General features: G+C 35.8%; 1 protein-coding gene across 1 annotated transcript in view; it reads right to left on the bottom strand.

Annotated features, from left to right (window-relative positions):
• The window catches only part of VWA8 (von Willebrand factor A domain containing 8), a 181289-nt gene that overhangs the window by 151154 nt on the left and 13388 nt on the right, over positions 1-16747 (bottom strand). Inside the window, exons 2-4 of the mRNA XM_039568168.1 lie at positions 16566-16643; positions 6285-6415; positions 4064-4174 (exon numbers count right to left, since the gene is read on the bottom strand). Coding sequence (XP_039424102.1) covers positions 4064-4174; positions 6285-6415; positions 16566-16643 — 320 coding nt within the window. The remainder of the gene's footprint in view (positions 1-4063; positions 4175-6284; positions 6416-16565; positions 16644-16747) is intronic.

Below are 16747 nucleotides of genomic sequence, written 5' to 3'. Positions count from 1 at the left end.
ATACACATAACAGACACAAACATAAAAAAAAAAAAAGGATCTCACACTTTTTATAAGGAATTATAAATACATGATCCTAATACTCCTCACATGACATCACTGACATTCATCTATATGCCCTGTACATCAAAACAAGATAACAGAATCTGAACTGCTAGCCTAACAAAACCAGTTAAATGCCGACACTTTCAGAAGAATGAATGACTACTGCAAAATGATTAAACCAAAATCACTTCTACGAGTTAAGAGGCTACCATACAGGGGTCCTTAACATGCATTTTTCTTTTAGGTAAAAGATATATGATGTCAACATTAACAAAGATTAATTTAATCCAAATAGTGTTCATTTCTACCTAATATTTCCTTCTTTTGCTTCAATGTTGGACAAAATAAGAAAATAAACAGGAACATTCAGACTTTTGGAGCACTGCATTGCTTGTCTCTTCTTTGTATAGGCTTCACTATCTCACTTCTTGTTCTAGATACACAGATACTGCAGCAATAGTCAGTCCATGAAGTTACACTTTGTGACAATGTGGCTGTGGCTAACTTAGCAGCACATCAAAAACCCACTGTAACCTCCAAGGCTGTAAGTTAATAAATCACAGAATCACACAATTCCCACTCAGTGGTTAATTTCTTTTAAAAGCTGAATCATTCTTACACATCTCTTTAGTAAGATATAGAAAGCTTTTTATCCGTATACACAAGCATACATCCATACATACGTGCATACACACATACACACTCTCAGATATTATCTGACTCTCCAATATGATTATAATTTCATTCAATTAATTTCACGTCTTATTTTATAATTCCCTTTCTAATCTGCTTTGATTAAAAGAAGCCCAAGTCAAGTTTGTGTAGTGCTCCTCCAAGGGATTTCATGTTATGTTCATTTTACAGACGGGATAGTTTAAGCTGTCATTTCTGTCACTCTGGGTGTTTAATTCGTTACGACATGAAATCTTTCAAGCCACGTCAGAAGATTATTCTTCTGTATCTTGACAACCAATTTTATAATATAATTAACCCATGCAATAAATTAGAAAATAAAACCAAGAGGTTATTTAATTAGCTCAGTAACAGCAATAATGACATTTTTGAGACGTTTTACAGTGAATTAACAGCTGAAAGCCAAAATTAATGGCCCAAAGTAAAGACAAGAAAACAGAATTTTCTGCTGTCAGTACATGAATTAAATAATTCACCATTACCATCATAAGTTCTTTATTTTACATTATTTTAATTGGCAGTGAATTTGACAATTCAATGTTTACCTTTATTTAATGATCTCCTATTTCTGAGATATTTCTATTTTTTTTCCCCTCCCTTATCAGGTATCTCTTCTAACTACCCAACTCCAATTCTCCCACTGGATTCACTCTAGTACTAAGCAATGCTGATATGCAAGAATACTTGATGGCCCTTCAATATATATTTCAATATGTAATTTCAACAACTGCTTCCAAATCACCACCTTCTAAATATATTTTAAATAAGTAACTGCAATCATATTCTGTAACTTCATGTTAAAATATAGCTGATGTTTTTAAACCACTGAGATAATAATTTACATAATTTAATCTGTCACTATTAAATGTGGAGCTATAAACAACTACAACATCTTAACAATTGCTCAGAGACAACTTTGCAAACCTTTCTAGGTCTGCGAACCTGATGATCCACTAAATTAAAGTTCTTTCTGGCCACAAGATGCCAGGTTTTGTTACAGTATATGATTATTCAAAGTGCAAAGTAACTATATTACTATCTTATGACTTGCTTACAAAGAGCCTCATATCTTAAACAACAGATAAGTTTTATTCAACCCATAGAATTCAGACATGGGAGTTCTGGAAACCAGACTTTCAAGCTCTGCTGTCTTCTCTTGGCTGTCACGAAGAGCAAGCATGAGATTCTACAGGAAAGGAAATGGCACGAAAATCTGAAAAGCAGAATCTGCTATCTTCAGTCACATGAATTCACCTTCTCTTTGGCTCAGCTATGCCAACTGGAGCAATCCAAGATCTTTAGGGAATATTTTATTAAGGCTTCCTACTGATACCTTTCTCAGTTCATGGTTTGTAGTTTAAAGAAGAGTAGCATCTGGCTTCTGTAATGCTCTGAATTAGTACAGCATCTGCAAACCTCAAAATCATTAAAAGAAATCATTGAAATTCAGGCACCTGTGTAATCTGCAAAACTTTATAGCTCAATATAAAATGGAATAGTTAGATGTATGACAGTTCTAAACTTAACTATGTACCATATTTTATGTATCTTTAACTGAAATATAGGATAAGAAAACTTCAGCTGGAACACCACTATCTATCAGAGTCACCTTCATGTTTCCAGTATTTTAAAAGTGTTCATCTAAATACCAATTATTTATTTTCTTATGTTCCATTCAGAGCTTAAACACACATTGGTTATAAATACAACGAGTGAAATATGAGCTCAGGAAAGACATAATTCCGACTGATTTTAGTACTTTGGTATCTTGCTAAAGGAAAGTCTTGATCTGAAGTACTGCTGTGCTGCATTCTGGCAAAAACCTATCAACTGAAAGTTTCTAACTCACTGAGGAAGGTGGTCATCTTAGACCTTGACCTTAAAAAGTAAATCTTCCCAGAGTGTTCATACTGGAGTGAGATGACTCGAAATAGCTTGTACAAAGTGCAGCTGCCTCATACTTACACTGAGATCACAGTCTACAGACAAATATGGTGGCAAAAGACCATCTCCCGTCTTGGTGAGCTTCTTACAGTCCTCGATACAGTGGCTCTTAAAAATGTTAGTTAATTAATGCTCTTACACCATGGGTAAATTACCTTGACTATCCTGTAGCAAGTTTGAGGTTAAGGCTGTCCATAACAGCAGACAGGCATGAAGCTGACATTAGTCCATGAGTTAATCCCACAACCTACACAAATGCTCTCATCTTCTGGTAAATGAGAAGCCATTTACAGCCCTAATACACAGTACAGTACTTCAAATTATCTCATATTGTGCAATCCTCACATTTCCAGGTAAGCATGAAATAATTTGAATTCCTAGAAGTAACTAAAATAAAATATATTTAGATTAACTGTTAATTCTTCATTCTGAGGATATTCCATTGCCCAAAGTCATTTATTGCGGTTTCAAGAAAATCTATTTAAAATTTTCTTGAAAGTTAGTAGGCTTAAAAAGAGATCATTAGGAATTAAAAAAAAAAAAGAAAGGAAAAATGTTTCTTTAAAAGAGGGAACAAAGCTTTCTGGTTTTCCCTCACAAAACATTTGTACAATGGTGATATCATTAACCTCTATAGCACCACCAACTGAAAACTCTTTTCGATAACTCATTTAAGTTCCTACTACAACCCAGAAACTCACCCGCCCTATATAACTAGAAACCTAACTTCTATAAAAATTTTAGGTATCTAGGAAAACAGACATTGCATATGAATTGTGTATTTTACCTGCATAATCAGAAAGGAAACATGCCATTGATAACTTATGAAGAGAAATTTTACCTAACCCAAGTCACTCTATGGCTACAGTAAATCAGCTACTGGTCTGGGACAATACTGATGGCAGGAGTGTTTAAATCATTATTTGATTCCATGTCTGCAGTGAGGTTCAAATCCAATCTCACAATTGCCTCCCTTTACTGTGCTTGGGTTTCACAATACAGAGCAGCCATAAAACACATGAACTAGACTCTTTTACAATTAAACTAGGTCAGAAGATTCATTTCAGGAATACATCTAATTTGCTGCAAGTTTTGAGGAAGAGACCTAGCAAGGGTAGTGCTTATCTAACTTGCACAGAATGGATCTTACTCTTACCAAAAATGGTCTATCTAAATCAACCCTGTAGTACTCTTAAGAGACCGAGTAATCTTAGATTTGGGTAGAGATAACATTTACGATAATCATGAGATCATCGTGCAAGAGACTTTCTACTCGGATTAAAAACATGTCAATCCACATACTGATTCTTCATCATATAAACCACGACTTCCTTCAAACTACTTGTGAATAATGACTAGGTGGTGTGAAACTGCAACTTGCCTGGTCAAGATAAAAAGCACTGCCATCTCGGATCTCTCGTCGCTGTTTGAGGTCAGTTTCTGTGGTGTCCCTTGAGAGCGCAATATATTCAACCTCCCGCTTTGTCAGCTCCTATGGACAACAGTCTGAAGTCATTGCAAACATAAGACTATAACCCGAGTAAGTGAACTTTAAGGATCGGCCTAATGGTATAATTGTACAAAAGTGCTCTAGGCAGCAGCATAGTGATCTGAAATAACTGAACAAAATCTAATATCTCTTATTTTAAAAATGTTAACAGTGTGTTCTGCCTCAAACAAAACGGTTTGAATTTCTGCTCAATAAACTTTATATTCCCCAAACCTATTCTAAAAACATAATAACCAGCTATATACTCTTTCCATTGAACACCTGCAGCACCCTGTAGGTTTATCTTCTGGTTCCAGACTCTGAAAAAGAACCAGCACCTACAAATCACAAATAAAAATCAGAAGTTTTCTGTAAAAGATTGAAATGTTCAACTCTCACTATTCAGTAACACTTATACTGTGTTTACACTTATAGCTGTGATTATTACCTGCACATGCTCTGCCAGTACACTGATGAACTATATTATTCTTATCCTCTCTTCCTTGGCTGTCATGAGATGCACTCTGCATCTGTAAAACTACAGACTATTTGAAAAAGGAGAACCCTTGGGTTATTCTTTTGCTTATTTTGATTCAATATGAGATATACTTAGAATTTGCTATCTTAAAGGAATAAAGCAATTCACCCATGCATTTACAACTGATATTTCTGCTACTTCCATCTCTGGGTTATAATTCATTCTGTTTAGGAAACAGATTCATAATGAAATTCTCTTAGCCCCTACCCCTCAATTAAAAATGTCATTGATTTAACAGACCTCTCTTAACAGGTAACTTTCAACTATAGTTGTATGAAAAAAATAAAACTAAGATGTAAAGCCCGATTAAAACTATTTCCTTTCCACTTTTTAAGTGCCTATTGGGTTACAAAGCCACCAATTCCTTTATGTTGCAGGTAGATAACAGTTGTACTTTCTTTTAATTAAAAAAAAAAGTGTTTTTCAACAATTAGCCCTGTGTAGGAATGCATAGTAGCTTTCAGCAACAGCAAATAGAAGTTTTCCAGGCTTATATATATTCATTAAAGGCACCACAGCATGTATCAGCTCACATGGAAAGTCCAGCCTTCACATAATTTTTTGGCATGGCATTCAATCAGTTGCAGCCTTTTTAACAGATCTCAAGTGCATACAGTCTGTGGCATAAATAACAAGGCACATTCTATATCCCATGCCTGGATATCAGGTGTTTTTCCAAGTCCTCTTTTTAGGTTATATCAAACTCTTCTCATTTATTTTAAGGAATGCATCACACTGTTAAGTATCGCATCTGGTTTGCTGAATTAAGAAATCTTTTCTCTCCTTTATAAAGTTCAAAATCTTACAGCTTTCTACTCTATGCTCTACCTCAGAGAGCTAGTGTTTGAATTAGTATCTTTTGATTTTTAAATAAATGGCTGATCTTTATGACAACTGTTTACATGCCTCCATTTGTGATCCCTCTGCTCAACCAGATTCCAGACAGAGCTCATGGCAGACCAAGTCCTACCCACATCACTTTTTGGGGCAGACATCCCCCTCCTCCTGATCACTTAAGGGCACTGATGTTTTAAACGTGAAATTTTGTACATGATGCTGCCATGGTTCATGCAGATGGCTGTGGGCACATCCTTCCCACATTCCAAGAGAGGATCATACACGCATCTACTCTTTCTAATCACTCAGAATAACTGTTCCCAAATGTTACTCAGAACACTTCTCTCCCAAATCCTTTCCTTCATTTCTTTTTTTATGTAATGAAGCAAAAACTATTTGTTGTCTGTAGCAGTAGGCAGATAACTTAATCTTCTAACATACATAATGCCGAGAACAAACTGCTTCTCCATTTGTGATAGCATATGGTAACACAGTTTTCCAACTCATTTTTTTTCCCCTCGAGTTTAAGCAGAAAAACATGTACTAAAATGTCTGTACTTCCTATTTGTCTATAACAAAATCTGAGCTTTGGAAAGAAAATTTATGAAAAAAACTTATTTACTTCCTAAGTAGCTTGCTGTGTAAGATTTCCTAGGACTACCTTTTACCATTTGTCTAGTATGAGAATGACTGACATTAATAACTATGTCTCCAACACATTTAAACCAACATACTCACCAGATACTGCATGGCAATAGATCGCCGGAGAGGCCCAGGAGGCCCAATAAGAAAGATGTCTTGGCCAAGAAGATCTTTCTGCATTATCCATCTTAAATGGTGGACTACAGACTGGGCCAGAGACTCTGTCACTTTGAAACACAAAGATAAGAACACATTAATAAATTTTGAAAAGTGTTAGATACCTGGCCATTCAACACTTTCTTTGAGCTTATCTCCAAAATTAAAATACAAGACACAAAGCTGTACTGCCCCAATCTGGGCAGCTGAAAAGCAGAGAATTCCACACACAGTTTATAACAGATCATTTAATTTACATATAGAAGTTTATACATCTATCTTACCCACTTGCTTTTTACTCTGCACAACTTCATCCTTAAAAAAACAACAACCGACATAAACGGGAAAAAAAACTTGCGGATTTGTATTTCACATTAAACTGATCAACATAAAGACTGTTTTCTATTACTCAATGTTGAGTGGACTCCTCAGCACCAGTTAATATAATATACATACATTATTAACATTTTGTAAAATATTTATCCAGCCTATATCCCAATGCTCCCATGAACTTCAAAAAAAGTTCAAAAAACTCTGATTGCGCCAGACTAAGATTAGTATTCAGGGACAAACTTAATTTCTTACTTTTTAAAAAGACAACTGCATTCCTGTTTATATTTTCACACAGCAAACCAAAGAATTAAATTATTAAGGAAATGCAAACTTTGTCATGTCACTACATTGATACCGTACAGCTTCCAAAATCATAATAAAAAACAAATCAAAGCAGATCTATTTACTTCTATTAAGAAATATCATATGCATTAATTTAAAAAGTAATAACCTGATGATAATTAAACTAAAACTTTTACCACATGCATACAAATGTTGGCAGCAGTGGAAAGCATCATACAAAAACAGCACACTGAAGGAGCGGCATTGTTCTCATTGCCACATATCACCCTATCCCCAGACAAGTCTTTCCCATATCCCCCAGCAAAGCCTGGCTCTTTCTCAGCCACAAGCAAAAAGCACTAGTGCAGGAGGAGAAGGCAAACATAAGCAAGTCCGGAGGGAGATTTATGTACGCATGTATGTGTATGGTTGCTTTCAGAACAGTCTGACAAGACTAATGATGAGGTTTGAAGCTGGAGGCTCAAGGGCAGTAACTGGGATGCTGAAGTGCAGCAAGAAAGGAGCATGAAGCAATAAAATCTACAAATGAATACTTGGTTATTTACCTTTTTCCAGTGCAATTGCTAGGTGCAACTAGAAGCCAACATTTAAAAAAACAAGACCCGGTATTACATCTGAGACAGGGGAACCAACATGTGCAGGGCAGAGTTAAGGACAGCAGGCAAGAGTGCCACTCAATTCTGAAGATTCACTGCTGAATCTTTGCAAACTAGAATTAAAATCCATTTTTGTAAGACCATAGAAACAGTATTAAATAACTGTATGAGAATCAAGGAAGACTTTTCAAGCATAAAGGGGGATTAAGAAAAATTTTAACAAAAACTAAATGAAGGTTTTGGTCTTTGGTCTGGCACTTGGGGAATCCATTTGAAATCATCTACTTCCAGAGAAATTCACAATATCCTTACCACCAATGTGAACAGGAATAGCGTACACATGCAGGTGAGCAATCCATGCATTAGGATTATCAGATTAATTGTAAACAAATATTTCAGCTTTGCCTTATTGTCTAGTTTTGTTTTCTGAACAACTGTCATTAGTGTGCCCAGGATTAGCTTTCATATATGGTGTGCTGACATCAGAATGTAAAATGTTTTCTTCTTCCTCACTGAAGTACTGTATTCCAAAAGCAATGCACATCGCACCACACACAACCGGCAAAGTGCAAATCAATTCCTTGCAGGGAATAACACGTTCCTTTCTACAAGGTTTTCAAGGAAATTAGGGAAGTTTCTATTAGATATATTCTTTGGGAAATAAAGCATAATACATCACACCAGACTAAGTGCTCTGTCCAAACTTTGCTACTGGACAGGTATGGAAATTTGAAAAGCACCAAACAAAGAAAAAGTATTATTTTCAAGGTACCATTAAAATTTTAGGACAGATCTCACATTCGTTATTACTTCTACCTGGATGAAGCCAATGTGCCTCTAGTGTATTTCTATAGTAGCTGTTCTCAAAAAAAAAGAAAAGTACTTTGCTTACAGTGAAAAAATACACTTGGAACTCTTTCATGTCAAAATTCATGCATTAGAAGCACGGCAAAACCAGCTTTGACACAGCCTGACTACAAATGCCTCTGGCATAATTCTCATTAATATGTGTAGCTATCTTTTTCATTTTTAGGGTGGTCTCAAGAAAAAAACCCAGCTCACACTTAAAAACAGTACCATAAATAGCAAATGACTTTAGAATGTTCAGCAACATCTGTCAAAAAAACCCCGTCATGTAAAAGAGAACAGAAGTGTACAGCATTCAAAAAAATGTAAAATCATAAAGCGTGATCCCCATGAAAACCTTAAGGAATTTCAGGGCACTTATATTGCCATCATTGTGTTAAACAGTCCAAATGTACTCTGAAATAGCAATACAAAAAATACAACTTAGTGTCTGAGAATTTCCTGCTTTTTTTGAGAAAAGGACACGAAAGACAATTCCTTATCAATACATTTAGTAGAAAAAGGTTTCCTTGATTCTCCATTCACATCATTCTCCTCACAAACAGATTATACCTAGATCAATTATAATACATGTTTCCAATCACAAAGTAGCACATTGACATCTGCAAACTCACTCAAAGGAAGCCTGTTACAAATGATGCCAATGATTCCAAGCTAGCATTCCTTAAGGTGAACTGTCATGACAGCAGCTTCCACTTGTCAGTTCCTTCAGTTCTAACATGTAATATCTGTACATTGTTCCAGACACTAAACCTACTACACCTTCCCAGTTATTTTTAAAGTCTTTTTAAAATCAGAAGAATGTAACATTTTCTCGTACATGCAGTCTGTGCTGCACAAACTGTTTCCAAAGCACAGGATGCTTTTCAAAAGCAACCTCAGAAGCACATACTCAGTATCTTGTATATTATTTATATATATTTAGACTACTTGTACTGTCTCTGCATTGCAAGGCTTTCAAGTTCTCTAATATGACTTGAAAAAAATTCCTCTCTATTCAAGAGCTGTATTTCAACTTTACCACAAGTACTGAATAATAATTTTCTATGACATTTAGAAGACAGGGCAAATTCACTGAGGAAAGCATGTATATTACAGCAATATTTATTAATTACCTGATGAGTCAGATAGCATTTAATGCAAACTGGGATTGCACAACCTGTTTAGTGGCACTCTGCTGATTTGCAGTAGTTAAATAGCAGGCCCAATACTCTTAATCTGCAGGATGGTGCATAGTAAGCCTCTGCAGTGTATTCTCTAAGACACCATCTGGCACATACAGGAGAGTAGCTGGTGCTACAATTTGCTATTCCTGTGTACCAAGGACAGACAGAAAAAGTGCATTCTATTGATTTGTAATAAGTGATAAGTAGAACAGCACCTAGCAGAATCTGCACAAACATTCTGTAAAGTGAGCAGCTGAATCTGAACAGAGAAATCCCCAAATAAAATGTAGAAAATGTTTTAGATAGATTTTGAAGCAAACGCAGCAGCTGCTCTTGTTTGATCCACAAATCAGCTTTTGACAAAGCCAAGACTGAAACAGCTATGCTAGCCTCGGAAATATTCCAGTTCACTCATACTTGAATTCTTGGCACACTCACTGAAGCCATAAGATTCGTTGGAGATACGAGACAATATTTGCTGGCAAGTCCTTGTGTCCCACTTACAGAAGAAATGCCATAAATGAAGAAGACTGCAACTCTTCCCGCTATTCAGACCGTCAGGTGAACTGATTCCCAAGAATACCTATTCCAGATGTGATACAAAATACAGCAGAACTCCCATCCCTGTATGACTCTGGTTGATCACATAATAACCAACAGGCGCTTAGAACACATCAACATACCTAATTTTCAGCAGAATAAAAAAAACCCTCTGCATACCCTGAACCTTGAGTACAAAGCATGCTCATTGTCTGAAAATGGCTCCTTGTTTCAGGAGTGCTAAAAATTAAGGACAGGAACAAGATGTCCCCCCTCATCTGAATACCGAGGGGTCCTTTAGCTGTCCATGGCAGTCTGCGGTACATCCAGCACAAGGAGCAGCTGCCGTAAATACAGCTAAGGGAGAAGGGGACAAGGAAGAAGGTCTTTGTCTAAAAACATAAATACATTTCAAAAGGGGGATTTTTCAATTTGATTTTTCAAATGAACTCACTGAGACTCATTTCACAGCTTGTTCAGGCTGGGGGACAATGAGGAAAGAGAGTGAATTGGCCAGGACAGGGTGAAGGAGGCAGCATGGCCAAGGTGGAGAGAGAGGCACTCCTATGTGGTCCGCTTTCAGCTGCTGCCATTTAGCAAATAAAGCATTGCTGCTCGTCCCATTTTATGCTGATGCACAGAACCCAAAGAGTTTTCAGTCTCACAGCGTGGTTACATCACAGACAGTTTTCACTGGAATATTGCTTCTCCTCATAAATTTTTCATGGAAACAGTCTTCATTCCAAAAAATTTTTGGTCTTGTGGTTTTAAGGAAACAAGTTGCAAGTCTTTACAGGGGCTTAGAAAGGGGGAAGTTACTTCTTGGATGAGACCATAAACTCATTTATCAATTCCTCTGAGTTGATTACTTCACAGAAAGGTATTAGTTCAACACAGAGAAATCATATTTCTCCATGTGAGAATAAATTAAAAGATAATATAAAGGAAACATGTAAAACCAAATAGCTTTCTGGAGGAAACCCTGAACGGGATTCTGAAGACTAAGTTTCTCCTAATGACACATAAACATGGAATAAGTGAAACTATTCTTAGCTGGATGTACTACTCAGAGAAATACATAATCAGAGCAGTCATCCATAGCTCAGACTCCAACTGGAGGGACATAGTATGTCTGCATTTTGAGCACAACAGCTCAGGCCAGCACCAAAAAGTATACGAGAATCCAAAATAAAAAGAAAGAAAAATTATCATAAGATACATATAGAAAATAAATAATGGTTTTCAAATACGCAAGACAGAACTACCATGAATGAAAAAAGTTCTCTACATCAAGGTTATGCTAGATAGAATAAACCTCTGGGAACTAAAAGTATGTCCCAAAAACCTAAATGAAGCATTTCAACAAGTTTTGTCACAAAAGAATCATTCATTACTGGAGCAAAGTGTGCAGAGAGGTTTTGATTCCTACATCACCAGCATGTTTTAAGAACATGGAGGACAACCATCTCTCAGGAGTGGTTCAGAGTTGACTGATCTTGTTTTGAAGCCCAAGGAACAGTACAGACAACTCTCTGAGCTCCATCCAGACCTTCTCTGTAGGTTTCCATGTTCCCATGTATGCCTGTGCCTCATTCTCAGCACAGACAAAATGGGGATAATGATGTAAGAAGTCCAGAGCTCTACTGACAAAAAGCCCACTGTTTCAGATTCTGGATGAGGTGGTAACACCCAAATAGCAGAACAGTTGGAAGTGTACATAAAAACTCAAACTGTTGAAATAATCATCATCTCTGACAGCAGACAACTTCCCTGAGGTTAAGAGCAAAGAAATGTAATGACTAAAATTTTTGTAAGCATGAAATTACAGTCATCCTGCAATACAACCTGTCTCTAGAAAGTGTTGCATTCTGGCACTCAGATGTAAAGTTAACATAAAAAAAGAACGAGCACACATTCCAGTGAAAATCTGAGCACACTTAAGAGCAAAAACTGAACATACACCTGTACTAGCTTCCATATGTGGCACATACCATTCTGTGAAGACATAGAGATTATTACATGCATGAATATTCTGTTTGAATTCCTCACAATAATTACTGTTTCATGTATTTCAACTGAAAAAAAGTAACAGAATTCATCACTTAATCCTTTGAATACACACGTCACTTTTGATCACACATTGGGGAGGGTGCTCAGACTGAGGACAGCTGGCACAAAACGACACTGTTTGAAATTAATCTTCCACAATTCAATGCAGTTGCATGTAATATCTCTCAAACGCACTTGCACCTTCTCAGAGCAGCGAAGCCCAGATGCAAAAGAACATCCCTTTTCCTGCCCTAATGAGGATTTGACATCATTGAACAAAATGTCCTGGAAGAGCTGTGTTAGGAATCGTTTTGTCAAGATTAATAAATAGATAAAATGTCAACTACATTATCACTTTCGTAACATTTCCAGAAACCATTAAGGAAATTAGTACACTGTCATGAACTAAAAAAAAAAGGTGCATTCTTGCAATTCAGTTTCAGATCTAAACTATCACAGAAAGTCATACACAGTTTCTCTAAAGTATAATTAAAGAAACAATCATGCTTTCAGACATGGTGAGACTTTAAAAATGTAGGGCTTATTTTTACTGATGAAAGAACAAGCAGTAAAAAATAAGTGCCCTCTTTCTAGAATGTGTCAGACACAGTTATGATAAAAATCCCATTAATAAAATTCCCTTGTGCATGACTCATTTTTACTTGTCACTTACAAAAATAACTCATATTTTATGTACCTTTAATTATTGTCTTTCAAGAAAAAGCCATTTGACAACAACAGCAAAACAAATTAATATTTCACATTAACACACAAAATGGAGCATTTTGTAGAGAACTTGCCAAGTACCTAGCAAAAAACCTGAAAAGCAAAGACATGGAAACACATCCTATCAATTTCTGCAAAATGTAATAAGGTGCAATAAAGGAGTTAAAAATCAGTCTAATTTGGTAAGACAAAGAAATAAATATTTTGGTATCTATGTGACAAAATGACAACTGTAAAGTTTTGTAGGTACTTAGGACATCTACATTCTTTATTCTGTTACGATTTTTTCAGATTTTTAAGGCAATTGTTAAGCCTAGAAAATAATGCTGAGTTTAGAGTATGTTATAATATATCTAAAATTTGCTGCAAATTTTAGATACACACTTCCAACATCACCACATTTTAACATGGCTTTTATCTTCTGGCAGAAGAACAAAAGCAGAAACATTCTACTTCACACAAATTATGAGCTAGAAAACAATACTGCAATACTAGTAAATGAACTGTAATCGCTTCAATTCCCCCCTACTAGTTCTTACTCCACTACAAACATTACAATGTCAGAGACCTTCTCAGGGATATTTCCCGCTTAAGCAAATGATCTAATTATTTCTAGTCTTAGTTTAAAAGAAATCAGGTAAGTACATTTATCATTCACATTTAATATTAATTACTAAAATAAATTTTCAAAATATATGATGTTTTAGTTTATAAATTAGTCTAAACATACAATTACTTCCATTTGGTTTACATCAAAACAACTTGTATCTACAGCAGTCATTCACCCAGCAAAACAAGAAGTACTCTTAAAAGAAGAAAAAAAATGTTAAGTGATACACATACACTCTCTAAATATCTCACAACAAGATGATAATCAACATGAAGTCAATACAATCTATTTAACTCCACTACAGGAATATATCTTTGTTCTCCATAGTAAGATAACCAAAGAACTTAAACACTAAGGGTTAAAAAAATTCCTAAGTTTAAATACACAAAGAAACTGCAATGAAGTATTTGAAATAGATTTCCTGCTATGAAATACATCAGTATTCTATGTTACTTAATTTTAACTCATTTGATAACTAAGTTTACAAGCAAAATTTTATACCTTAAGTAATCCTACTTCCAGTACATGACTACTGATGAACAACAGTATCCCAAGCATGACACAGGCTCCTTTCAGTCATGATTATTAAAAATTAAAAAGAGAGAAACAACTAATAATATGTGTTCTAATAAACGTTACTATTACTTGGTATCAGATTAACAATAATAATAATGTTATTATTACATGGTATCAGATTTTAGCTAAAATGTCATTATTCTGTACAAGCTCCATGTTTAGAAACCTTTTTGCTATCAGTTTTCAACGACTTTTTCCTTCTTATAATCATTAACTAGAAAAATCTCTCCTTTGATTCTACCAAATGCTTTCATAATTCTCTTACCTTCTCAGTCCAAAGAACTGAAAGAGATGCTGTTAGAGTAACTTAGAACTAACATTTAGCTTGCTGAAAAGTGTGAGTTGAACAAAATATGTAATAATGGCTCAGAAAGCATTGTTAAAATTAACACATTTGGTACAGCACAGAAAACCAGAAAGCAGATCAATCTACCAGAATTATAAATAAGTGAAATGGATCACATCAGTCATTAGCATAGACAGCTGATGGCCTTCATGATCAAAATGAGAGAAAAAGCATAAAAATTAAAGGATGAAAAGTGAAAATCTATTATTTAAGGAGCTGTGAAAAGCAATACAATGCAGCATTTCTCAACTGTTTGGCTGCATTCCCAGGAAACTCACGAGGAATGCGAAGTGACATTACAGTCTAAAAGAGAAACCCTTTCCTCATAGGCTACCCTGTAACAGCAATGGCTGGCACATGGCACTGGAAATTTTTGGTACTTTAGATCACCTGGTAGGAAAGTGACAGTATGATGCCTACTGAGTTTTGAGACTTCAGCAGCCCACAATCCAGATTTAGATCAGTGATCTGGCCCACCAGACTACTGGCAGATTTCACTAGTCAAATAGTGAAAGCAAACAAAATCTTCCTCTTGCTCCCACAGCAACTTGACCTAGCTGAAGATGTCCCTGCTCATTGAAGGGGGATTGGACTAAATGACCTTTAAAGGTCCCCTTCCAACTGAAACTGTTCTATCATTCTGTATTTCTGCTACACCTCTCAAAGGGCTCATATTTCAGAAGAAATGTTGCATGACAAAATAGAGGTAAGAAACAATAATCTAAATATGTCAATATTAACAGAGTCTACTATCCCAGTTATTACAAAATCAGGAATCACAGAAACACAGAATGGTTGAGGTTGGAAGGGACCTCTCGATATCAGCTTGTCCAACTGTCCTGCTCAAGCAGGACCACCTAAAGCCTGTCTGACGAACTGCAGCACTATTGCCTAAGAAAACAATATAAATTTTTTATATTGCCAGCTGTGCAATGGCAAGTCTATCATTGATACTATCAGTGCCATCCTTCTAAAAAAATAAACAAAACACACCAAACAAAAAAAAAAAAAAAGACCAGTGCCCCAGGAGTTTTCTTGATTCAAAATGCCATAGAATGGATTTAGACATGCTCCTGGAAAGCACATGCACTTGAAGTGAATGATTACACCCACTTTCCACCTGTAGAACTGTGCAATGACCATCATTGGGAGTTCTCAGTGCTTGTCCCTGTGTAAACTGTAATATAAGACTTGCATACCCTTTTAGAATGCCATGTGTGCTTGGTTTTGGTCTGCAAATTTATCTGAATGGAAAAATGAGTTATTAGTGGATGTTTTTAAACTTGCATTCTGGATATCCAGCAGCCTACATGTGAAAGTACGGAACAAATGGCAACTGATCATTTTGGATCCTCAGAAAACATCTGGCCTGTATACTGGGAAAAGCCACAATGCAAACATGATTCACCTCTGATCCACGGTGCAAAAGGAAAAGCTCAAGAAGCACGTATTCTCCATGAACAGTCAGGAAATAAGGATAGCTGCAAACCAGTGACATTTGTAATAAGGTATCAAAAGATAATGTGAATCAATTTTAGGTAAATGTATGTGCCTTGTTGATGTGCATAATTGGCTGCGTATTTTCCATCTGACAGCATTTTTCATGACTATGCAACTGACTTCTCATTAACTTGATGGATTGCAAAGATCTGTATGTTTGCTGACAACAATTATGTGATAATCTGGGAATACTAAATATCACAGTAGGAAAACACCATACATCTGCAAACTCATAGGACATACAATCATATTGCAACTGAATGATAATTCGTAACAGCCACAGTTTTATGACCAAACAGCTTGAGATTATTTTTAGAAGTAATCCTTGGATAAGAACCCTTTTGAACAAAAACATGAGACATATACAAATGATTCTTTTACTGTCCCATTGACCAATGGGACAAGTTATATTCAAAGTTAAGATTCCTATACAACCAGCTGAACCAGAGATGTAATAATGAACTAGGCAAAGACAGTCTACGCCAAATTGCATGCTTTTTCAAAATATACTTCTTAGATCATTTCAGTAAAGTCAGTGAGGTGATTGAGTGACTAGAAATTTTTTTAATAAAGCCTTGAAATTCCTTCAAAAGCAAAGCAGATTCTTACTGTAGTTCTGAGGAACAAGTTCGGGGTTCTTCGGTGTTTTGAGTTTAAAAGACACATCTCCAATAGTGACAGTATCACCTGAAATAAAGAAAATAAGCATTTTAGTTCTTACATAGTTAGATACTTTAAAGTATTTAAGGTTCTTAAAGTTTAAATCATAGGCCTGCTGTGGTGAGGCTGAC

Source organism: Corvus cornix, chromosome 1 (assembly GCF_000738735.6).
Source record: "Corvus cornix cornix isolate S_Up_H32 chromosome 1, ASM73873v5, whole genome shotgun sequence".
Taxonomy (NCBI): domain Eukaryota; kingdom Metazoa; phylum Chordata; class Aves; order Passeriformes; family Corvidae; genus Corvus; species Corvus cornix.
This window is presented reverse-complemented; position numbering and strand designations above follow the sequence as displayed.